The following is a 27,032-nucleotide window of genomic DNA, read 5'->3' on the forward strand; positions in this document are numbered from 1 at the left end:
GGGAGGAATTGAAATGCATTCTTTAGAAGATTATACTCAGCAAGAAGTTAATGATATTATTGACAGATTTAAACAGATAAGTGGGGAAGCACTGCTTACGTGGATGCTGAGGTTATTTGACACAGGTGCTTCGGAGTTGACATTAGATTCAGGAGATTCAAGGAAGTTTTGTACTCTTAGCACTGACCCCCCCTTGTACAAGAACAATTCAGGCGTTATGGGAATCAAGAAGCCACCAATTTATTCCAATTGGCAGTCATGTGACGTACACTACACTATATCAAACACTTTATTCGGTATGAAAGCTATCAACCATACAAATAAATAGACAACACATCACATAGCACAATCAAAAATCACTACCAAAAATACAATTGTCAATTGCCCGATAAATACTTAGACAAAGTTTTAAAGAAATTAATTAAACCAATTTGCATATCACCTCATGTCCTACTAAACATTTTAGCACATATAAAAATTGCATTCCAAATTTCATTAAGAAAATAATGTTTCAACAAGATTAAAAATTAAAAATCATTTAAAAATACTCTAAATTGTTCCGCCGGGTTATAGCTCCCTTAAGAAAGGATACCACCCCCTGCCACACCAGTGCATCAGGAGCCATACGCAGCCACAGAAAAGCTGGACAATATTGCACAAAACCCCTGGACCTCAATATGGGGAATAAGTAATGTCGCCTAAAGGGAGCATAAAAGTCACAGAACAAAGTAAAATTAATTAAAGTCTGCAGAGTCACTCCATCACAAGGGCATGGTTTTATAGATTTTTCATCAAACTGACCTAACGGAAAACACAGATTACTTCTGATAACCCCTTGACGGAATCGCGAGATAAGAGTCCTTTCCCTCACATTTCTTATCTCCAAGAGATAAGCCTCAGGACCCACCCCCATCTTTAGCATTATAAAACACCTTACTGATTTTTCACTTAGCTCCTCCTCCTCCCTCTTAACCCCCAAGATTTTGAAGAAGTTCTCCTTTGCCCAACGTTTGTCAGAGCTAGTTAAACCCTCTGGAGCCTCTGACATGTCCATCCGCCCCAGTGCAAAGGCTACTTTTCTTATATACATCAGCCAGGGGATGTAATCAAAAATACCATACTGAATCAGATTGGCCGCTAAATGATGAGCCTTGGTACACATTAAGAGTTGCTATCCAAAGAATTAAGTAGGAAAGTATGAAAACTGCTATTCTATTAGATGAAGCTCACAATTTGCAAGAGAATCCACTGACCATTTCAGTATGAAATAAAATCATTTGCCTTGCTCCTCCAGCTTACAAGCAAGTAATAATGACTCCCTTGATTAATCAGACAGTGCAGAAAACAAAAGAGGTGCTGGAGGCAGTTCGCGAGCTAGGAGAGTTGGGAGATTGGAGTGAACCAGAGAGAGCCTTGAGGTCTGAGGGTCGCACAGAAAACAACTGAGTATCTAGGAAAGATATGTTCATGGCATTACTGAAGGATGGTGTCAGTAAGGAGCAGATTAATGGAATAGATACCAAAAGCCTGTGAGAGATGTACCGTAAAAGATGCCTGGACCGAAAAGAATGTAGCAGGCGGGTTCACAAAGCAAGATAATAAACGTGTAATTCAGAGTCAGCCACAGAAGCAAGAGGATGGAAAGGGAGAAAAATGTCTCTTCACAAGGGAAAGAGGTGGAAGATTGGGACAGCGAGGGGTTAAATGTTAAAAGCAGGGAAGGAGGAGAGCCTGCTCACAGATATGAAAGCATATATCCAAACCTAAATTGATGGGTTTAAATCAGACTAAGAAACTGGCAAAGCACTGGTACAGGGATGGGCTCGTAAAGATAACAGAACCCATGTTGATTTAGAAATACACTGGAAACACAAAATTGTGCAAGGAGTCTGACCATTAGTTGACACTGGAGCGGAGGCCTCTTGAATTTATAGAAATCCCAAAAAGTTCACTGGTCAGCAGTACACCATCACAGGGTTGGGTGAAAAACAAACATCTGCCATGCAGACAGCGGTTCAAATAAAAATAAGAATGCCAAAAAGAGAATACAATGTTTTGACTGCGCCACTTCTAGAATATATGCTGGGAATTTACATTTTAAAAGGGATGACTTTGTATTTGGATGATGGTTGTTATAAATTTGCTTCAAAGAGATACATTTTAGTGGCAGCTATGAGGGTGAGTCATCTGAAGATACCCCCAGTGAAGGTGCCCCCAGCAACCAAGGTAATCCACCTGAAGCAGTATTGTATTCCAGGAGGGCATGATGAAATAAGTAAAACCATCCAAGAAATGATTGAGGCGGGTGTAATAGCTCCAACCACCACTGAATGGAACAATCCTCTGTGGCCTGTGCGCCGACCTGATGGGCGCTAAAGAATGCCCATTGATTACCACAAGCTGAATAAACATACACCCCCATTGACAGCTGCGGTCCCCGACACCATCACTCTGATTGAAAGAATACAGAAGCATACAGGGGCCTGGTATGCAACCATTGATATTGCTAATGCCTTCTTTTCCATACCATTGGCCCCTGAATGTCAAGAACAATTTGCTTTTTCACATTCTGGCAGACAATTCTGAATTTTATCCTTGCCTATGGGGTATATACATAGCCCCACCATCCCTTTGAGAAACAGTTCCTTTCATGCTACTGGCCTCTAGTGGATACTGAGCAAATGATCCTAGGTCATAAAGTGTTTTTGAGACCTGAGATTCCAATAATGCAGTGGGTGATGAGTTCACCTAAACCTCACTGTATTGGACATGCACAAGAAGCTAGTATCATATGTAGGAAATGGTACATACAAGATAGGTCCCGTGTGGGACCAGCAGGCCCAGCAGCTCTACATGAACAGGTGCCACAAGCCCCCATGCAGGATGAGGAGAGGGTGCAGGAGGTACCGCAAATAACAGTCACCAGTGAGATGGGGTGAGCCATTTGAATCCTTGCCCCATGAGGGTAGGAAGCATGTATGATTTACCAATGGTTCAGCCAAATATATGGGCCCCAAAACACATTGGAAAGCAGTTTCATATAATCCAGTCACCAAAAAGTTGTTAACTTCTATGAAAGAAGGACAGAGTTGTCAACATGCAAAATTGTAAGCTGTGTATCAAGCACTAAAACAGGAATTACCTGAAACTTGTAATATTTACACTGATTCTTGGTCCACTGCCAATGGGTTAGCCACCTGGTTCCCCACATGGCATGCACATAACTGGTAAATTCATTCAAGAGAGGTGTGGGGCTAAGAATTGTGGCAGGAAATTTGGGAAATGCTTGAGCAAAGTACTGTTACTGTGTATCATGTAGATGCTCACTGTCCCACTGATTCACTAGAACGCTGGTTCAATTCCCTTGCAGACAACAAAGCCAAAATCTCAGAGGCAGAAATGGTGACACAGGATTCTGACTTGGTTGGGATGGCTAGATGGGTGCACCACAAATGTGAACACCTGGGAGACAAAGCCACTTACAGGTGGGCAGAGATTAGAAGGTTGCACATTCCCCTAGATTAAATAAAAACTGTGATCTTGCAATGTTCTATTTGTCAACACACACAACAGAGATCGGTCCTGCAAACTGTCAAAGGTCAGTTGGGAAGAGGGAAGTTACCAGGACAGATATGGCAAATTAATTACATTGGGCCACTACAGATTAGTAGCAGGTGTCAATACGCTTGCACAGTAGTGGACACCTATTCTGGTCACCTGATTGCTGTCCCCTGTAAACGTGCCACTCAGTACAATACCATTAAAACTCTAGACCTGTTAATGTTATATTATGGAGTCCCACTTCAGGTCCGGAATGACAATGAGTCACACTTCAAAGGAAAATTGGTACAACACAACATAGAATGGATTTATCACATCCCATATAATCCACAAGCCTCGGGACTGATTGAGAGAATGAACGCCTTTCTGAAAGCCCAAATACGAAAATTGTCAGATGGAACTTTAAAAAACTGGAGAGAGCATTTAAATGAAGACCTCCAGTTTTTGAATAACAGACCACTAACAAATGCTGAGACTCCCTCGATGAGGATGTTAACCCTCTCATTACAGATGCAACCTCATGTGGCAACCAACACCATCAGGTATTGGGAAATAAAACAAGGAGTCCTAGCTCCTTACAGAGCCACGCCAGAATCTGCAGGTCTTGGCCTACATGTTCTAAAAGCTTACACCTTGAAACTAAGAGACATTTCATTTTGTGAAACCAGTGTTGGAATACAGATTCCCACAGAGCATTTCAGATTGATTGCTACCAGATCTGGGTTGGCATTCAAGGTATTCAGGTCTTGGAGGGAGTAATCGATGCTGACTACCAAGGAGAAGTCAAAACTATTCTCTTGAATAGTGGTGATAATGACTTGATAATACAGTCTGGAGACAGAATTGCACAGATTGTAATTATCCCTGTGTATGGTGGAACAGTGAAAAAGGGGACTGCCCCAGCCCTTCTTACAGTGCGTGGGGAGGGAGGTTTTGGTTCAACTGACAAAACTCCTGGTGCCAAGGTGTGGGTAAAATCCCCAAGTCATCCTCTTGAACCAGCAGAAATCATTGTCAGTGGTAAGGACAATATCTCCCTGGTTATGAAGCCCAGAAAAGAAAAATGCAGTATGTACCAGCTGACAAATGTTATTTGCGAGAATGATCTGTCTCTTTAACAGATCATACTACGAGATGTCTGTGCGCTGACTGTGCTGTGTGGTCTCCTTTCGGGCGTGTGTGTGTGTGTGTGGGGGGTCAAGAGGGACCAAAAAACCCCAACTCTGAAATGATTGATCGACCACGTTGAGCAACACCTTTACTGCATTTGACTGAAAATGTGTGGACCCACCTGGCACGAGTCGTACTCATCAGATCGGATCTCTGCATGTCCTCCATGCAGAGCATGGTGGACGTCATTTCCACATGCCTTGTGGCTGCCCCTAGACCTGCAAATATTCTCACCAAGGAGGACAGAAACGTGCAACAGAGTGACGTGCTATGCCATTTTGCACCCTAAGAGTATTGTAGGTTTTGCCAAGAAACAACAGATGAAAAGTGGGACAATCTCACACATGTAATTACCTACAACATCACCCCAGGGATGTATGTTTTCAATTCACCTGTAATTCACATCAAATTGGAAAATGCACTCAACTGCACCTCGAGGCAGCAACGGGATCTCCTCAAGAGATACCGTGAGAACAAAAAATACTCTGCCATTACCGAACAGATAAACATTGCAAACGGGTGATAATCCAATGTCCTGTCTTCACATGTTGACTACTACCATCACATGAAGCATGTTAAACTACCAGTGGGCTGGTTGTTTTTGTGTGGAAATATCCTACATTCCCTTAATATAACTGGTGGACTGTGTACCTTTACACGATTAGAACTCATGATGTTTCCATTTCATTCTGTACATGCTCATTGGCCAAGGGAAGCTATTCAATTAAATGAATGCTGTGATTCTGAAATGCAATTATTATCTAAATCAGAATACATAAGCTTGAGTCTTTCTACTGTAGGCGTGCCCGGATTAGCCGTTTATAATACATGAATGATCAATACGTTGGCATGCTTAATAGTTAGGAATATTAATCATACTTCCATTGATTTATCTGAATTTTTACTAGATATACGTGGTACTAATAAAGCTGCATTGCAAAACAGAGCCGCTATTTACTGCTTAAGCATGATCACTGTTGCTCTGAATTTGAGGGCATGTGCTGTTTTAATTTGTCAGATAATTTTAAATTCATCCAGTCACATATTGAGAGTCTACACAAATTAATGAAAGGAGTAAAACAAGATATAGACAAAGGGTGATGGGACTGGTTGTTCCAGTGGTTGCCCGATTTTGGACAATTACACAATGTTTTGGGTGGGATACTCATGGTAATTTCTATAGTTATAACGTTGTGTTGCTGTGTACAATGCATACCTAAATTTGCTTGCAATTTTTAGACCAAACGAGTTAATTTTGAACCCGTAGGTTGTGAGAGTCACTGGTCAAAGGGTGGAGCATAATGCTATCTGTATTTTACCCCCAGCTCCATCTTGACCACTGAACTCCATTTTGTGCTTAGCTTAGCTTCAAACACCAACATATTGGTAGTGCAGGAATTTTTCAGTGCACAACTTATGCAACATGTTTTTCGCTCCTCTCGCTCTCTTTCTCACCAAGGCAGGGACATAACATGGAGGAGTGAGGGAGAGATAGGGATGTACCAGAGAATGTTTATGGTACGGCAGGGAACAGTTCGGTGTTGAGAGCGCACCTTGGGATATGGCCAATCTCTAAACATGCTCTTTCAACACGGACCTGGTACAGCCAGTGTTTGAACAACAACTTACTGTATGGGAGGGGGGAGTTTCTAGAATTCTCTTCTCCAGCTTGTTTAAAGTATATAAGTGGAAGCTTGATGACCAAGTTAGAACCCATTTCCGGGAGGGGACGCCTTGCTTGGATCCCATTGTGGGTAGTTCTTTCTTCTCACAGTTGTTTGGGTTCACGACTTGAAGCTGACAAAGAGATGATGTCACTGTCAAGCCCCATGGTGATTTTAAAATCTTATTTTTACCTTTGCGTTGTGCATGAATATATAATCACTATATATAGATATATTATCCATGGTTGAAGTAGTGTATTTTCTTTGTTTGTTCGTATGATCATCATTATTCTACTGCTGTTATTATTTTCAGAAGTATACTTGTGCTGCTGCATTCGACCTAAACGTGTTCCCTGTACGAACCTTGAGAAGTCCCTTAATAAACTCTTTACTCAGACTATGAGTGCTGCATTGTTGGTATTCCTTTCATTTTCTCTTCTCTCACTCTGAAGTACAGCAAAACAGTAAGATAGATGAATAAAGGTAATTGACTTGCTTAATTCAACTGGCATAAAATGAAGAAGTAGCTTTAAAGTGATGCCAATTGTAAGGTAGATCATACCCTTTGATTCCTTTGATGTATTCCATGAACTATCTCTGGAAGAATTTGAACATCACAGGAGTCAGAAATTTTGTCAGCAGAGAAAGAATCTCACGTAGCACCAATATTAAACACGGAAAAAAATAAGTAAGGATAAGGATGGTATAACAGAACCATCTGAAAATGGTGATAATGTAGTCATATTGTGCAACAAAAGGTGCCTTAAAGAGGGTCCTGCCCAACTACATGATGATGTTACAAAATAATAGGCAAAAGATACACAAAGATCTGATCAACGAAAACCATAAACTTCTAGTGAACAGGAAGGCTCAGGGTCTTCTGGAGTATGATGAACACCTGTTGCAGAAAACTGACAGTCCAGAAAAGCCCATTTTATACTCACTGCCAAAAGTGCACAAGTATTTTGAAAACCCTCCAGGAAGGCAACAGTCTCAGCCATAACGAAAACCTCTATATACGTTGGTCACCTCTTATCAATTGTAGAAACCTTACCCACATATTTGAGGGATTGCATTGACTTCCCCACAAAGATCAATAAAGTTCACAAAAATAGATCGATATATGTAAATTTGCTCATCTAGTAAATATACTACTACTTATATTCATCATTTACAAGTATAAATTTAATACAAGGTGTAGACTTACATGTCCCCACCTCATGAAATCAGAGGGTAGAGCCACATTTACAAGTGTAAAGCTACTATTAGTAGCTTTTCACAGGTAGGCAGTGATGTCTGGAACTGCAGCTTAGATCTCTCTCTATAGGAAAGTATAGGGAAATGTTAAAAGGTTTATTAAAATTTTAAAAAGCAAACAATAATTGTATGTTAAATATTTTTTCAAATTATTTACATTTATTTTAAATATAAAGAACATATAAAAAAATAGCTGCAGTGCTATTACATAACTCTGAAATAAATATTTAATTCATGTAAATACATTAAATTAAAATTATTTGACACAGTATTATAAAAATTCTGTTAAAGTTAAATTCTTATATTTTTTCCTAGGTAAAAAAAATTACTAAAAGTTATGTATAGAATTAATTTAAATTCATTAAATTATTTTTTTAACTAGAGGTCCATATCTTTTTAAATGTTAAAAGTAACAAAATAATTTACAAGAAAAAAGGATTTATTTTTTATTTATGTATATTGTTTTACCATTAAATTACATGTATAAATATTTTTTAAAAGTTTAAATAGATTATTTATTTTAATATTATTTCATATGAGGTTCCATTTCACGTCCTTCTCTCCACTATTTTCTCTGGAAGGGTGCTGCAGTTCCAGTATTAACCACGTGTGGTGCTTATGCCATGTCTGAGCTGGAGTATATTTACAATTGTTTTGTGTCCTTTTTGGCTGAAATGAATACAGAAGTGCAGTTTGTGAATAGTAATAGTCATACTCTTTTGTGGTTTGGTACATATCCCTCCTTGAACCCCTCACTAGCCCTCTCAAAACCCCTCATTACCTCTCACCCAACCCCTCTTATATAGTCATAAATAGTCCCCATTTTCTAGTAACTCCTCTATCCCTTCCTTGTTTACTACAAAAACTTACATAGACTTGAGTGGAGATGTCTGCAGTTGGGATGAGGCCTCTACACACAAAAGACAGGAGAGGCAAAGACCTCCGTATGTAGGCTTGTGTAATAGCATTTAGTAGTACTACTGTAGCACTACCAAACACACCACAAAATGCAGTTTGTGAATAGGCCCCCACATGCCCAGGCTTTATGCACAAATATTGATCACAAAGATGGGCAGAAAGTATGTGAACATTTGTTAGAAGCCAGACCAATTAGGATGTATGAACCTACAAGAATGTTGTTCTATATGATTGATTTTTGTCTATGGGAAATTGTCTTCTTGTTTGGTAATCATCTGTATAAACACATAAGGAACACAGCGATGGGCACCTGCTTTCCCCCCAGCTACACAAACCTTCAAGGACTGGTGGGAGGAGCAAGTGTCCACAGATAAAGACCTCAAAGAATGCATGCCACACACTGTCCTATGGTTGTGTCACCTAGCTAATTTGTTTATTATCTGGAATGGCTGTATCTAACAACTGACAGAAGTTCACAAACAACTCAATGAAGATGAGCTGAATTTGAAATTGCGTATGAATTATTGTTAGACTGACACTGAATTTCTACATTTGAAATTAGAGGTCAGGAAAGGTAAATTAGAAGCATCCTTGTATATGAAAAATGCAACAGACAATAGTACACTACATGAGGCAAGTAGTCATTCCACACAAGTTAAATGAAATATCCCCTAAGGGCTAAGGGGAATTTGTGGAGATTAAAGATATATTGCAGCACCACTGAGTCTTTTAAGAAAGCAAAAAGGGAGATATTTGAATACTTCATGACAAGACCCATGTAGGATACTCTATACAGCTAACAAAAGAATAACATAATAAAAACAAATTAGTTGCTTTACAGACGTAACTGAGAGAAATAGAAATTCTGTCATAATATCAGAACAGAGGATGAGACTAATAGGGCTAAAGTGAGTACAACCTTTTCAAATAAGGCATACTTTTAAAAATGGGAAAGAAAACTGAGAAAACTATCAACAAACATCCATGGAACGCACCTAGCTTTCCTTACAGAAAAAGTAAAAGTATAAAAGGTATCATGATTAGAATTCATCTCACACCAGAGAGACAGAAGGAATGGCTGGGTGAGGAACCAAAAGGTTTTGTACAAGCAAATATTGTAAAGCTTGCAAGCACAATATGAATACCATGGAATATGATACCCCATAAAGAACATTGTATTTAAAAAGCACTGGCTCACTCACACCTGCTCTTACTTACCTGTGAACAAGGCATGCTGTTGCCAAAACGCATCAGGATTTTTTGTCTTGCTGCTCAGGAATGCTATTAAATGCTTGGATTTTAACATGGACTGGTGCCTAGGCTTTTCGTTTTTTGGAGATATATATATATATATATATATATATATATATATATATATATATAAGACTACGCTGACGCTTGATATATGGATGGCCAGTGCCCACTTTATTGCACATTACAAAGTGGAAGCCTCATTAATGTTGTGACACGTTTCGGCTTTCACAGGAGCCTTTCTCACAGGTGAGCAACATTTACAAGGTAAAGTGACCACGTGCTTTTGAAGGCAAGCACCCAGTAATTCAATAATATTAGTAAAATACTTTTCCAAGAATGCACGTTGAAAACAAGTGAACATAAGGTGAGGCTGAAGTGCTTCATAGTTCAATCACAGCTTAATGCATTCAAAAGGACTGCAGTCATAGTTGAAATAGTCATTTCCAGTGCGTGTTTACTCCCATTCTGTATGTGCTGCCACAGTCACTTTCAAAGTTCAAAAGTCTTAAGTTCAAAATATATTTCCCCGAATGCACGTTGAAAACAAGTGAAACTGAAATCAGACTGAAGTGCTTTGTAATTAAATCATAGCTTAATGTATTCAAAAGGCACTGCAGTCATAGTTGAAATAGTCATTTCCAAGATGTGTTTGCTCAAAGTATTTCTGTGCTGCTACAATTGTTTTTAATATCTTTTTGCTGCGTCGGTTTCCAAAATCAGCATAAGACCGTATGAATACCCCTCCCGCCTCCCTTTCTGTCCTACATTTGTCATTCATGTAAGGTAAATCCTTTTCTTTTCTGGTGGCGGAGGTGGGTTTATTCAATAAACATTCATGCTAAAGCAAAACTCTCACACCACCCAGGTCCTCTCTGCCTCTCCAAGGCAGGCCAGAGTATCCTTGCTGTGCAGCTGGTCGAGCTGAAGACTTAGGGCCTGATTACAACTTTGAAGGAGGTGTTAATCTGTCCCAAAAGTAACGGTAAAGTGACGGATATACCACCAGCTGTATTACGAGTCCATTATATCCATCACATTTGGGACGGATTAACACCTCCTCCAAAGTTGTAATCAGGCCCTTAGTGGCTGACTAGAATCAGGGGGTAATGGAGTGTGGAGTATAATTCATCAACAGATGATTCCCCACCACAGGAAAACTCTCCAACAAGGGATTTCCTCCACAAATCAAAGTAACGTCATTAAAACCCATGTCAAAATCAAACTATCTGCAGTGGTCTTAACATTTCGGTCAATCAAAGTTACTTTTAAAACAAATACCTTTAGAGGTGAGATTCCTGTATTTCTAATTGGAAGCTACGAAACCGTGGGTTTATTAGGTCTGATTGACAGCGCACCTGCTATAAGGGGTATTGTTAGCTAGTCTTTCAAATAAGCATATGGTGGGCTTTGGTTAAACCCAGTGTAACTCTTTCACCTCATGCTATTCATTACTTGGTGTATCATTCCACCTACCATGAAGTGCTTACATCAACCAGATACTCTCAATCCCACGTATTATTATTTAACTCCTAAACACATTTGCTACAGAAAGTAATCCTTTTCTGTTACGTTTTTCAAGAGCACTGAGAGAGTCAACAGGGCAGGCATCAATGTGATGAACAGCAGTTGCGCGTGCAATGCATGCAAACAGAATTAGTGAAGGCATGTGTTTACATGCACTGGCACTAGTGGCGTAGAGCAGGCCCGCGGTACGGGGGTCCCTAACCCTTCAGTGGGCCCTCAGCCCTTCAGGGGGCCTCCATTCAACCCAAGGCAAATGAACGCAGACGAGATACGGGAGACTCAAAGGCCCCTCTTCACATTCTGCAGGGGGCTCCATAATTTTGCGTCATGTCTCCGATTGGCACATTGACCCATTTGCTTCTATAGTCACTTTGTATTATGAAAGGGATGTTGTTGTTGTAGAAATTCATCACTAACATTTTGCTTGTTGCATTTTTATACACGTGTCCTGAATTTGAAATAATTGTGTGGAATTAACTAACAACCCTTGACTTACCTTTCTCCACTTCCCATCACTCATATTGGGCCCAAACATGGAGAGCAGCATTTGTCCGTTCTCGTTTGTCATCTGCACCTCCAAGTGCTTGTCTCGAAGAGCTAAAACAAACCAGTTATAATCCCCACCTATGTCGCCATAGAAAATTACTCCTTCCGAATCAAAGGTCCGAAAATCGAAAGATGACAAATAACTGCAAAGAAAAGAAAATGCAGCCTGTTCACAGGATTGAAAACTGTCAGACCTGTACTTAAACTTCACAACACAAATCTGGCATATCGATAGAGAAATGGCTTTAGACCAAGTATTCGACATTTGAGACAACCACATTTTCAAAAATATGTTTTTTTAAAGCATGGTAAAATTGTTTTCATAAATTCTATGAAAACTGTTATGCAATGCGTCTGCAATTTACCAAAATATCTACAATTTTCTAAAAATTAAGGTAAATGCAGTTCAGGGCAAACTTTCGTTACTTTTTTAGTTTGTATCTTAGACATTTTGCCACCGCCTAATCACAGTCGAGATCTGTGTTGTAAATAAATACACAGAGAAGGAAAAAAAACATGTAACAGGGGCCACACTGCATTATTATCATTTTCTCATGCTCACATTCTACAGGCAGTCTAACATGAAAGCCATGGAGCTAATGCCATCTTCAGCCTCTAGATGTTCTAGACTTGTTCTATAAATTGTAAACTAGAGGCTATTCTAGAGATGGCCCATAGATCCTGAAATTAAATTTTGTAACACATGAATCTTTCAGGGTCTCGTACTGCCTGACCAGCTACCTGAAGGGCACCTTGGTCTCAGGAGATGCATGCTCACCCCTGTGGCGTAACGCAACTTGAGGGGACCCCCTTCATGTGCAGCGAGGGGCCGCCCTGCCCCAACGAGTCAGGAGCTCTCAGGCCAAGTGCTCGCCGCCCATGCACAGTGTACTGAGCTGAGGGGGCCCCATGGAGCTCGCCCCTCCATCCCCGCTGGAATGAAGGGGTGCGTGCCTTTGTTACTCCAGTGGCTCACCCACACTTTGTAAATGCTTCTTGCTACCAAGGGTTTCCCTGCACCACAGTATTTTATTTATGCCAGCACTCTTCCTGCTCGGCCCCTAGATAAAAGTAGAGCACAGTTGATACTGGTATGTCCTTAGCACAAGTGACTAACGTGGCTTTTCTTAGGTGAGTGGCGAAGTAATGAATAAACAAAAACGAAACATTGTTAAATTTAGTGTTTAATGTGAATGGCCAGAAAGTAGGAGATACCTTTTGTCACTGCAGCCAATTGCATGACACCATAGGCGACTGGCTTCCGAACATTGGACTCTATAGCTCACACATCTCAATTCTCTAGGTCATCTACTGTACTCAAAAACCTTCTGCATCCCTGTACTTGATGTACTGTGTCTGCTCACAACCTGGCTCTTGGCTTTCCCTTCTGTGTTTTTTTATCTACCCATAACTCTTTGTCACTTTGAAGCTTGACCTTTCCCATTCGCTGCCACCTGAATCTATGTAGATAGAATGAAGGGTGCTTTTAATGGTGTATGAAGGGAGGGTTAGATACATGGATAGGACCATGTCTATGGTACAGAGGTATTTAATTATATAATTGTTTTGCAACGGGCTTGCTGGTGATGGAAAGCAGTGTTTTAGTTGTTGACAACCGCTTTCAAGGTGGTGATTGATCTGTGCATATAAGCACAGAGGCACATCAGTAGTTTATGTTTTTTCCTTTGTGAAAGGCAAACTACATCCAGCAGGGGATTATCCCTTTTAGGGAAAAAGCGTTCGCTGTCAATATTTTTATTGAATCAATATGAACAACGCCTTAATGAAATAGCCTGTCTTGAACTTTTCCTTGAAAGCTGCTGGATTTCAGAGATTTCTGAAATGTGGGCAAAAAGGGTGCCACAAGTGAATGGCTTGAACTCAAATCGATCACCCTCTGTTCCTAAATCTGGCTTTTGAGTTCAAGTTTGCCTTGCTGGATTGATTCCATAGTCAAAAACAAAGTTGTGTAACTGTTTGCGGTCACTGCCCTCCCAGTCTTTTAAGGCAATATAGAAAAGTTTAAATTTTATTGGTATTCCCTGAGCCACCAGAAGTCAAGGGAGGTCTCTCAAGGCCATTGTGATGAGATCCAATTTTAAAGTTTGAGGCATATTCTAGCAACTTGGTTTTGCACACCCTGCTGCCCCAGAATCCCTTCCTTTGGGACTCAAAGTTGCTGAGTCAGCACAACACTGAATAATTGGCAAGTTCAATATGGTGAGGTAAAGAAGTAACAGGCGGCCCATTTGTTACAAGTTTAGATGGAAGATTATATTGTTTACCACTATTGTGATTTGATGGTCAGCCAATATTCCATGGTTCTTTATTATGTAATCAGAGATTGAAGCATCTTCTAGTTCTACTGCCCACCTGAATGGAAGACGGTCCTTGTTCCTTGCTCGTAGTGCAAATCAGGCAAAGATAGTTCTGGCCTGCAGAGATGCACTTGTTTCAGACAAGCTTTGATTTTTGTATTCTTTTTCTATGATGGTCTACACAAATGTCCGTTTGAATGTCATTAGCATACAATTATAACTGTATATGTTATTGTAACATATAGAGAGACTATGATTGTGCCAATAATCTCATGTAAATATTGAATTAGTTTGATTGACAAAGAGGATCTGATTTTGTTTTGCTGGTTGAAAGTTGATAAGAATGAAGAGCTGATCTGGTTATCATAAACTATTGGTTTAGCCATTCTAAAAGTCTTTTGTGGTCTACTTGGTCGGATCAGTAGACACATCATGAAGAATAAGGGATTCTGGGTGGCACCCGGTGAAGGAAGTTAGCAGATGTTCCTTGATGTCTGCAGTTACAGTCTTTGTCCTTTCCCCCAGTCCCCTGAATGGCTGTTGTGTAGCAAACTGCTGGATTTTACACATTACTAAAGTTGACAAGTTTCCTTCTATAGTTTAGCTAATGCAGGGGGAATTGAAAGTTAGCCTGTAGTTTGTGGAGTCACTACATGCAATAAGTGCTTACTAATGTTGTATGACCAATGCAGGTTTACTAATGTCATGTGATTAGCATACTATAATCTCTTATTCCAAACAGTGTAATTGTGTTCCCACAGATAGTATTAAAAAACACATGATAATGTCAGACAGTTGCAAAAAGCGTGCAGAATGCCCCAAGTGAATGAAGAAGAACCTCAAGAAAGGAAGAGTAAGGACCAATATCAAGACTGGCGGTTGTGTTTTTAGACAAACAACCTAACAGCATTTCATTCGGAGCGATGGGAGTGTATGCCAGAACCTAAACTTAGTTTAAGTGAAGCATCAGTTTATTTGTTGACAATGTTTCAACTCTTAAGAGGATGCCAATGTCTCATTAGGACATATATGCATGAAGGGACACCTCCCAAGGGCCAGAATCCTCTAATAATCAGTCAGGACCGGTCCCACAGTGAAAATACTAACAGTCTGCAACACGCATTGATGTGCACCAAGGTGAATTCAATACAGATCTACATACTCATGGGTTAGACTTGACCCACAAGATGCAAGGTGGTGTCTCTCAAATGTGTAAGTGATGCCACAATTAAAACTGCATTTTATTTGGGGGTAAGTAGTGAAGACCTCCTGTTGTAGTTGGATGACTATGATTACCACGTACACAGAATAATATAAAAACTCTAAATACACCTAAATCTAATTTTGAAAGAATAAAGTTGGCATCAATTAAACGCCAGATAACATTGATAAAACTAACACAATAGTACATTTACTCTTGACAAAAATCGCTAACTTTCACACAAAGTGGTTTCGTTTTAACTTTGGTAATAAATAAGTGGAAATCCTTTCTTGTAGACTCGGTAGGATACTGACAGTACACACAATATTAAACTCAAACATGACTTGGAATAAAATACTATGGGGGTCATTACAACATTGGCGGTAAAAGCCGCTTACCACCGTGCAGAAGACCGCCAACACACCACCGCGGAATTCCGCCACGGTCATTATGACCCACAGCTCGGAATCCGCCAAAATCCAGATACCCACACAAATCCGCCACACCAAAGGTCAGTGATAAACTGGCGATAACAAAACCTCCACCGTAACGCCAACAGGAAGACGCCCACACTATCACGACCCACGAATCCACACGGCGGTCTTTCAACCACGGTATTCCATTTGCAGTACACAGCGCCGCGCTCAAAATACACACACATTTAAAAAACACATCCAAATTGGACAATTCGAAATACACACACCTGACACACATACACACACCACTCCCACACATCCAATACAATATAAAATACACACCCACAAACCCTTATGTCAACAATTGCGACAGAAGGCCAGAGAGAGACACCACAAGAAAGAACAATAGCATCCACAGGCACCCTACACCAGGGGTCTCCAAACTTTTTAATGCCGCGCCCCCCCAGTTGAAAAATAAAAATCATTGGGCCCCCCCTCAGATTTATTCACAATTATTTTATAAACATGGCAATGTTTAAATATGTCTAAACCTATTTAAACATTGCAGTTAAGTACTGTTACCTTTTTAAAACTACAATAACATGCTTCTGCTTAAAACAAAGGCCTGTTATCTGTATAATATTTATTTTGGCCAGAGTCTGGGGCCCCCCTGCGATCACCTGAGGCCCCCCTAGGGGGGCCCGCCCCCCAGTTTGAAGACCTCTGCCCTACACCATAACAACATCCAAGCACCTCACACAACACACCTCTAAATATCACCCCACACATCACAACACACACCACCCCACACATCACCCACATCACCCCATGGCCCTGCAAAGACACCCCAGGTCCTCTGAGGAGGAGCTCAAGGTCATGGTGGAGGAAATTATCTGGGTAGATCCACAGATATTCGGATCACAGGTGTAGCACACCACCATAGGTAGGAAGATGGAGCTATGCCGAAAAATCATGGACAGGGTCAACGCAGTGGGACAGCACCCAAGAACACAGGAGGGACTAAAATCCATCAATTCCACCCTGGGCACCATTGTAGGGGTGCTGAAGGAACTTGTCAACACCAGGAGGGACACTGTGGCACAACAAGGGGCCACAGACGCTAGCCTAGATGATGAACTGCCCACCACCTCCGCCGGCTCTAGTGGACAGGAGGCACCGCCACAGGACCACCACACCAGCACCCCAGCACCCCACCCCCTGCAGATGGAGAACCACCCTGCAAGGGGTCCCTGCGATCCAGGACCAAGACAGAGAACAATGCCAAGACCCCCACCAAGAAATGAGACCACCCTGAATGTCATCCTTCTGTCCCATTTTGTCACCCTGTCCATCCTTAAACTGCCCCAGCTTCACTTTCTATACCCCTTTGGACAATGCACCTGTGAGACTAATAGATTGGACTCTGCCATGGACATTCCTCCACCATTACCCATGACTATTTTACAACCCCCTCCACTACTTAGCACTTAAATAAACACCCTTAAATCACAAAACAATCTGGAGTCAGTCTGTGCTTTCACAATTGTGTATTTGCAATAACTGAGGGAAATAGCAATGTCCATTGTATTTTCAACATACCTATGTCACACAGTTCTAGTCCATGCGGAAACAAAGCAGATGTGGGACCCACATCTGTGAAATCGTAAGGGAAAATGACAACTCAGTGACCATACACTGGGTGAAAATGGCAGACAGATGAGAGGTAGTAGAATTACATCAGATGTAGCAGGCAGTGTTGTCTTCTTACCTGTGTCTCTCTGGAAGTATTGGTGGATCACCGTGTTCCTGTTGTCTATGTCCTCTTCTGCTTCCTTGTTTTCACTGTCCACAGGCTCCACAGCTGCCACAACACCTCCATCTGGACCATCCTCCTGCAGAAAAGGCACCTGTTGTCACAAAGCGAAGTTGTGAAGCATACAGCAGGCCACGCTGATCTGGCATACCTTCGTTGGTGAGTAGAATAGGGAACCACCTGTCATATGGAGGCACCGGAACCTGGCCTTCAGGAGGCCGAAGGTCCTCTCTATAATCCTCCTAGTTCGCCCATGGGCCTCATTGTAGCGTTCCTCTGCCCTTGTCCTGGGATTCCTCACAGGGGTCAGTAGCCATGACAGGTTGGGGTAACCAGAGTCACCTGCAAATGGCGAGGGACAACTGTTAGATACACACTAACTCATAGGGACATCCCCAGACCCAGATACCTATTCACACTGTATAGGGTCCATGTCCTCACCTAATAGCCACACACTGTGCCTCTAGAGTTGCCCCATCACATAAGGGATGCTGCTATTCCTCAGAATGTAAGCGTCATGCACTGAGCCAGGAAATTTGGCATTCACATGGGACATGTACTGGTCGGCCAAACACACCATCTGCACATTCATCGAATAGTAACTCTTCCGGTTTCTGTACACCTGTTCACTCCTGCGTGGGGGGACCAAGGCCACATGTGTCCCATGGCACCTATGATGTTGGGGATATGTCCCAGGGCGTAGAAGTCACCTTTCACTGTAGGCAAATCCTCCACCTGAGGGAAAACGATGTAGCTCCGCATGTGTTTCAGCAGGGCAGACAACACTCTGGACAACACGTTGGAAAACATAGGCAGGGACATCCCTGATGCTATGGCCACTGTTGTTTGAAAAGACCCACTTGCTAGGAGATGGAGTACTGACAGCACCTGCACTAGAGGGGGGATTCCTGTGGGATGGTGGATAGCTGACATTATGTCTGGCTCCAACTGGGCACACAGTTCCAGGATTGTGGTACGATCAAGTCTGTAGGTGATGATCACATGTCGCTCCTCCGTTGTCGACAGGTCCACCAGCGGTCTGTACAGCGGAGGATGCCGCCATCTCCTCACCTACCCCAGCGGACGTTGCCTATGGAGGAGAACAGCAAGCAGAGAGTCAACCAACTCTGAGGTACGTAAACACAACTTAATCGGAAAATGTTTGAAAATTGACATATGGCTGTATTAGTGTTTAAGCAAGACCTAGATATGTGTGACGCATTCCAAAATAATGCCATGTGGGCCCATAAAATAGCGGCTGCCTGACCTGTAAAGTGGGACCTGGGAATATGAGGTAGCGGCGCTGGCGTTGTACACCGTCGCGGTAGGCGGTCAAAGACCGCGGCGCAATCCTGTATTGGTTAACATTGGACCCTATGGGTCCCAGGAGCCAATGACGATGTACGCCGGTGGTGACGGTACGCACTGCAGCGGACGTGACCGCCATTTTCTCTCTGTTCAATCACTTGATACCTGATCTTCGACAGTAGAGGACCTACACTGCAAGTGCTGCTGTGACCTCAGTCTGGAAGAGACAATGGCTTGTGTGTCTGGGGAAAGGGCCCCTGCCTTCAGCACAAAGGAGTTGGAGAAACTAGTGGATGGGGTCCTCCCCAGTACACGCTACTCTACGATCCTCCAGACAAACAGGTGAGTACACTGTGAGCATGCTGTATGGGCAATGGCTGTTTGGAGTGGTGTGGATGAAAGATAGGGGGTGGGGAGAATGAGGCATGCATGAAACGATGGTGAGTGCATGTGCGTCATGGCAAGGGTAGGGATGCGGGCCAATGACTGTGACGGTGCGGATGGTTATATCTTCTCCTTTTCCCCTGTACTATTACTGTAGGTCAGCACCCACCAGAAGAAGGATATTTGGCGTGCCATCGCTAAGGATGTCCGGACCCTGGGGTCCCCACTACCAGAAAAGATGGGAGGACATTCGCCGCTGGAGCAAGAAGACGGCGGAGGCCCAGCTAGGGATGGCCTCCCAATGTGGGAGGGGTGCCCGTCGCACCATGACCCTCCTGATGTTCCGGATCCTGGCGGTGGCGTACCCGGAGTTGGATGGGCGCTTGGGGGCATCACAGCAGCCACAAGGGGGTGAGTACACTCTCATTCAGCTGATTCAGCGCGCATTGTAGGTGTCTGGGTGGGGGAGGTGGGCTGTGGGTTCCCCTAGGCCAGGGCGAGTTTAGTAGGCAAGGTCCCTTCTGAAGGCAGGCCCTGTGGCAACCCACCCCACCTGTGTACAGAGCCACCTACACCTAGTCAGGCTCTTGTGACATCCATGTGTGCAACAATCGGGCATAGCCTTGTAACCCATGTCCCTGTGATTGATTAGGGAACTCCAAGTGCACGGCGGCTTCTGTGTCTGTAGTGTCCGCCAACGGTAGCGGTATTGCATGCACTCAACATGTCTTTCTTCTGTCTTCCCCCCTGTTTTTGTGGTCTCCCTGTTTTTGTGTGCATTAGCATCATCAGGCGGAGGAGCAGTGGCACCGGAGCAGGAGGGAGCTGCATCCCACATGGCCCTGGAGGGCGACACAACGGAGTCTGAATTCACCAGTGGGACGGAGGGCGAGGGGAGCTCCACGGCGGGGACAGGAGCTGAGACCAGCGATACGGACTCCTCCTCTGATGGGAGCTCCCTTGCGGTGGCGGGCCCATCTGTGCCCCCCGCATCTACAGGTACAGCCGCCACCCCCCCTACCAGCACTGCCCTCCCAGCAGCCCCTCAGCGTTTGCCCTGTGGCCGCTCACCCAGGAGGGTAGGCATCTCCTTCGCCCCAGGCACCTCAGGCCCTGCCCCTGTCACCCCTGCTGCCCTCAGTGAGGAGGCCAATGACCTCCTCAGGTCCCTCACTGTTGGGCAGTCTACCATTTTGAATGCCATCCAGGGTGTAGAGAGGCAGTTGCAACAAACCAATGCATACCTGGAGGGAATTCATTCTGGTCAGGCAGCCCAACAGCAAGCTTTTCAGACTCTGGCCTCAGCACTGATGGCAGCCGTTGTCCCTGTCTCTAGCCTCCCCCCTCCAACTTCCTCCACCCAGACCCAAACCCCTTTACCTCAGCCTATCCCAAGCACACCATCAGACCAGCATGCACACACGTCAACACACAAGGGAAGCTCAGGCAAACATAAGCACCACGCATCCCACAGGCACTCACGCAAGCATCATACCCATGCAGAAATACCAACATCCACTGCCTCCACTGTGTCCCCCTCCTCCTCGTCTCCCTCCTCCCTCCCTGTCTCGTCTCCACTCACACCTGCATGCACTACATCGTCAGCCACTACCTTCATCACCAGCACACCCACCAACACACCCCGCTCTCGTACACTCACCACCCCCACTACCATTCACACATCCCCTGTGTTCTCTCCCAGTGTGTCTGTGAGCCCACCTCCCAAGGTACACAAACGCAGCCACACACCCACCCAACAGCCATCCACCTCACGACAGCCTCCAGCCCATGCACCTTCACCCAAAGTCAGCAAACATACACCTCCTAAAACCACTACCTCTTCCTCCACTCCCATACCCCCTCCATCTACCCGTCCCAGTGTGCCCAAAAAACTTTTCCTGTCCAAACTTGACCTCTTTCCCTCACCTCCCCCACCCCTTCAGTCTCCTAGGGCCCGCCTCTCCAGCTCCCAACCCAGCACCTCAGCCACAACATCTGCGGGAACAGTGGTGCCAGTAGTAACCGGCTTCTGGAGTGTGCCAGGCAGCAGGGCAGCCAGTGTGGCAAGGAGCCAGAGCACGGACAGTCCCCCACCTCAAAAGCATAAAAAGTTGGCCAGTGCCCGGCGGGAGAGAGGAAAAAAATCTGCCACCAAAGCCGCTCCCAGGGGTACAATTGGGAGTGTGGTGACAGCGGTGCCACCATCCAAGGTGGGGAAGGGGCACAGTCAAACCGGCAAGTCTGGGAAAACCTGCACGCAACAAGCACCACTGCCAAGGACACCGCCGCCACCAGCACTGCTGTCAAGGACACCGCCGCCACCAGCACCACTGCCAAGGACACCGCCACCACCAGCACCGCTGAACAGGACACCGCCACCACCAGCACCGCTGAACAGGACACCGCCGCCACCAGCACCACTGCCAAGGACACCGCCACTACTGAGGCCGCCATGAGCAGGATGAAGCACTCTGGGCACAAAGCCCCCTCCAGCACCAGTGGAGAGATCCATCCACTACCTCAGTCCTTGGCAGGATGAAGCACTCTGGGCACAAAGCCCCCTTCAGATCCAGTGGAGTATCACAATCACTACCTCAGTCCTTGGCAGGATGAAGCACTCTGGGCACAAAGCCTCCTCCAGAACCAGTGGAGACTTTTATCCATTTGAGAGACTGTGGCTTTGCACTCCCCAGGATAAATCAGTGGGCAAACCACCCACTGGAGAGACTTGAGAGTCTGTGGCTTTGCACTCCCCAGGATAAAGCAGTGGGCAACCCACCAACTGGAGAGACTTGAGAGACTGTGGCTTTGAACTCCCCAGGATAAAGCAGTGGGCATGGAGCCCCCTCGTGGATCTGGCATCATGCACTCATCCGGCTGAGGTGCCCCCCCTTCCCTTCCCCCTGAGGTGCCTGTTTTATTTCTATCTGATGCCCCAGCAGTGTTCTCTCCGTCTTGTTCAGGTATTGAGTGTGGGCCTTGCCCATGCATTTTGGTCCCAGTGGTCCACAGACTATGATGGTGGAATCCCTTGGACTTGTATTCTTGGTGTATATATTTGTTTATAGTGTGAATATCTTTATATATGTATATATTTTTGATTAATGTATTTGAATATATTACAATCATTCGACTCATTTCCTTTTGTCCTTGCATTCTTCCAGGGGTGGTTGGGGGGTGTAACTGTAATCTATCATGATGTATTAGTGTGTGTGTTGTCGTGAGTGAGGGTGGGGGTGTTGCGTGTGTGTGTCACTCTCTTTTCCCTCCCCCATCCCCTGTGTCATAGGTGCAGTACTCACTGTGGTCTTCGCTGCAGTCTTTGTTGTTCCTGGTAGAGAAGCAGGAAGATAGAGGCTGGCAGTATCTGGAGCTCGGGTTCCATGGCGTCCTGATTCCTCGTGAGGTGTGTTTTCCCTTCCAAGTCCTGTTTCTGCCGTGTTTTTGTTCACGGTGAATCCACCCTGGAAAAGGTGGCGGATTGGACTGTTGTAATTCTGTGGGCGGTACAGAAGTCCTCCGCCTGTCTGTTGGCAGTTACCGCCGCAGTGTTTGTTTGTACCGCCTTGGCGGTCGGAGTGTTAAAGTGGCTGTCTATTTTGGCGATTTTCGCCACAGTCGTAATTCACATTTTTTATCCGCCGGCCTGTTGGGGGTTTTACCGCCACTTTAACACCGACCGCCAGGGTTTTAATGACCACCAATATATCCTACAAACATTGGAAATATATTTACAGATTTTATTCTCATTTTTACTCATTCATATCAATGTAAATGAGCATTTCAATCATCAAAGTTGAAATTGAATCACTTGAAAATGTAAAGTTTACTAGTGGGAATATGTCAGCCACGTCAAAAAATACAAAGAATACCAGTGGTGTCTTTAAGACTTCTAACACCCTGCAAGAAATTGTAGAGGTCATTGATTCTCAACAAAAGACACATCTCCCAACCCGAAAAAGCTTACAGTAGAACGATGCCAACTAAATTGAAAAGCACATTGGCCCGGTCTCATAAGCCATCTTTATCAAAACACTCCAAAAGAAAGAATGTATCCCTCATTTTATGATTGGACTTGAGAAAAAGGAAATAGTTAATTATTTTGTACTTCCCACCACCATGTAGTACTACTAAAGATAGATAAACTCTTTGCAAAAAACGATTGTTAAAATTTTGACCATTACTCCCTATCTTAGTCGATAAGGATGAACATTGTTTTATATCAGTAAGAACGTTAGTATGGAATGAGCGACAACAGTACCACAGCATCATGTGGGAGCTCCGTAACAATTTATAATTCATATGTGTCTGATATGGTATAATGTGAATAGGTAATAAGAGATTTAGTGAGAGACTCACTGAGATTGTACAACTGCTTTACATTCAACCTACCACACAACAACGGTATTTTATCCAACCTGAATCATCTAGAATGCGGCAAAAGTAATGACTTCCCTACAACAAACATGGTCTATTCTGCAGCTAAGAAGCCACTGGCTAAATTCCATCATAGATAACTCAATCTTGAAATGCTCTGATTGCGCCACATAGGATCGTAGAATCTGGCGACTGCTTACTTTCCTCAGTGCCATTCATGATTCAAAGGTTTGGATCAACTATTTTCTTTGTTTGGAACCTTTTCTAAATTGACACGCCTTTATTCGTATATTGAGAAGACCTGCATCAAATGGATTTATTTCTCATAATAATATCTTATTTATAGGTGTCTATGTTAGCCAGAGTCTAAAGGATGCTCCACACAAACATTACGCCACTATCACTGAAAAGCTCAACACTCATTTGACTTTATGGTGCAAATTAAATCTTTCATAATTGACAAAAACTATTGCCATACATATCAACGTTATGTTTTCATTTAAATATAAAATCATCAATATCCCAGCATAATTCACGTGTCAGTATGAACCAACTAAACAGAACTTCTATTCACTACTCTGGACTCCTAAAGTGATGTATGTTTTCTAAACATATGTTACAGTCACCATTTGAACAAACAGATTTGTCCTACCTGGATTTGCATCTAACTTGGCAAATTGCCCAAATCAATTTAATTATTCCTACTAATAAATCAAAACGATACCACTGTTCTATTTAGTCATGACAGAAAATGATTTACCCAGAGCCCGGTAAATGGGTATTTTAATTTGCGTACAATACTATATTAAACTTTGGCAATAAATATTACTGTGGCTGATTTAACCACACACACACACACACACACACACACAGACTTTAGCAATTCCTACAGTTCCAATAAACTATATGAAACTGTGTATGTTTTCTACCAGAAGGAGCTCTCATTACCTTCAGCAATTTAGTGGATTCCATTATTCAGGGTGCTGTACTAACTACATAGCCTACCGAAGCACACCTCAATATCAATTAAAATGTTTTCATGTTTAATGAAGCAATTAGTCACTACTCAGAATAAGGCTACCTTGTACTCTCCCATCTGAATGGTGGAACTTCCCTGCTCCATGTCCTCCCAGACTCCACATGGGCACCCAAGAAGGGCATCCTACACGTTGCAGCATGTCTCATCTAGGCCATGAAGAAAGTCGATAACTTCGCCCCCCTTCAATCCTGATTAAACTCCAGTGGCTAGCCTTGGTTCGTTCGCAACCTCTTGATTACTTTTATAAATGTATTATGTGTAAAATTAAACAATGCTATTATCTGTATCCAGTGAAATTAAATACATATCTTTCTAAATAAATACTTTGCTAATTATGTCAGCAGGACTCTATAGATTTATCTCATAGGTTGTGGGGATGACAAAAACTAGCTACAAACAGTAAGTCGATTTGAAATACAATTATGACATATCTGCATACATTGTATTTTTTTTTAAGAAGGCCTCTTCCTTCCTAAGCATAAGTTTTGACTGCACTTGGCTCTCTGGAAGAGCCTGAGTGGAGGTGGAGGTGGGGGTCGCAGGAGAGGTAAAAAACAGGGCACTAATAACATTGTCTGATAGACTGCTTGCAGCCCGTGGACCACATAATGACTTCCCAGTAACTTTTGCCATATTGTACTGGCAAAACGTACCATTTGATAACTCTTCACAAACTGTCAGTGCACCTGCAACGTACATAAACCATCTGTAGTCCACAAAGCCCAATATGGCCACGATGTCCACACTGAACAGGAAACCGGCATCAAAGCGTGACTCACCAACATACATATATAGACAAGAAGGCCCTGCTATACTAAAACCATGTATCAATCTTAGAACCTTGTAACCAATGGACTGAATGTGTTGATATTGCCAAAATACATCCACTCTATCGCCTCTGGAACTGTGGATCTAGTATACTTAGACAGAGGAGTGAAGCCACTTACCTCTAGGGTTAAATGGTCTGGTGATTTGCAAATGGATGCTGAAACAATCATCCGCATGAATACATAAAGATGGAATTTGGTACTAGACTACTGAATCAGAATATGTATAATTGGAATTATCACAATGATACATTTCCAATCTTCTCTATGGGTATTACTAACTCCATGACATACCTTGTCAATTTAGAGAGTGGAAATACCATGAGAAGGATGTTCTTGTCTTCATTACCCAGGTATAACTCATTCGCTGACCGGGCTGCATCCAGAATACAAGTGCCCTGTGTGTAAAGAACAGGGATAGGTTAATATACATGTGAAAATGCAAACCATTTCCCTATCAGGATAGAGTAAATGGTTTGAATATAAAACTCACAACATTATGTCATGCATGGATCTCACAGACATGAAACCTGAAAACCTAAGTATCTTAAAAATGAGCGTTCAGCTACAAATCATTGATCTAGTGCTTGATCCATGCACGATTTTCATGCCACTTCCATTAAATAAATGTACATATTGTGAATCGAAATGGAATTAATTTACAGAGTAAGTAGTTATCCTGAAAATCTTACATTTATCTGATGCTCATGGACCGCCATTGAACAGCGTCAATTCAGACAGTGTTCTGAATTGTATCTATTAGGGTGCTTGAGTGATACATTAAAGCACAGTGATGGACAAGGCTTAACTGTGGTTCATTTATAGTAATAACTCAATATATGATTTAGATGACTAACTAAAAAGAACACATTTCTAAATGGTCATCATGAATAAATTAGACAACTGAAAGAGGGCAAATTATGCTGTCGTACGTAGATGAACATGTGACATCAAAATGACTGAGGAAGTAATGGGCTGGTCCCTATGTGAGGATTTGCATATGGCTTACAGTTTACTGTTCTGATAAATACAGACAGAAATCAACATGTTTTCTGTCTGTATGTATTTTTAAAAGTGGAAAAATATTGAAAAGTGTACTTTTTTGAGTGACTATCCATGCTGCCTCTCGTGAATTCTGGTACAACAGCTGAGCAGATAGCATGGAGAGTTAAAAAACAAACAGGTTGAAATTTCCCTTAACACAGGCACATGTTTACATATATTTGGAATATAAAATGCTGATACTTACCTGTGGTTGTAGTGGCTTGCTATATTTTGAGTCTAAATTTGCTAAAATGTGACAGGCAGCAAAGTATGAGCGCATATTACCAGTTAAATAAATGTGGAAATAAATCATTTTTACTGTATTTATTCTCAGAATAAATATGGACAAATACCAATAAGATAGCCAAAAATAAAAATGGATAAGTACAGACCGAAATGTTAAAAAAACAG

At 42.9% G+C, this 27,032-nt stretch overlaps 1 protein-coding gene across 1 annotated transcript in view; it reads right to left on the minus strand.

The window, feature by feature from the left end:
• LOC138265845 (growth arrest-specific protein 6-like) overlaps positions 1-27,032 on the minus strand; it is a 190,724-nt gene that overhangs the window by 147,629 nt on the left and 16,063 nt on the right. Inside the window, exons 2-3 of the mRNA XM_069213939.1 lie at positions 25,872-25,975; positions 11,845-12,037 (exon numbers count right to left, since the gene is read on the minus strand). Coding sequence (XP_069070040.1) covers positions 11,845-12,037; positions 25,872-25,975 — 297 coding nt within the window. The remainder of the gene's footprint in view (positions 1-11,844; positions 12,038-25,871; positions 25,976-27,032) is intronic.

Source organism: Pleurodeles waltl, chromosome 11, assembly GCF_031143425.1.
Source record: "Pleurodeles waltl isolate 20211129_DDA chromosome 11, aPleWal1.hap1.20221129, whole genome shotgun sequence".
NCBI classification, from domain to species: Eukaryota; Metazoa; Chordata; class Amphibia; order Caudata; family Salamandridae; genus Pleurodeles; species Pleurodeles waltl.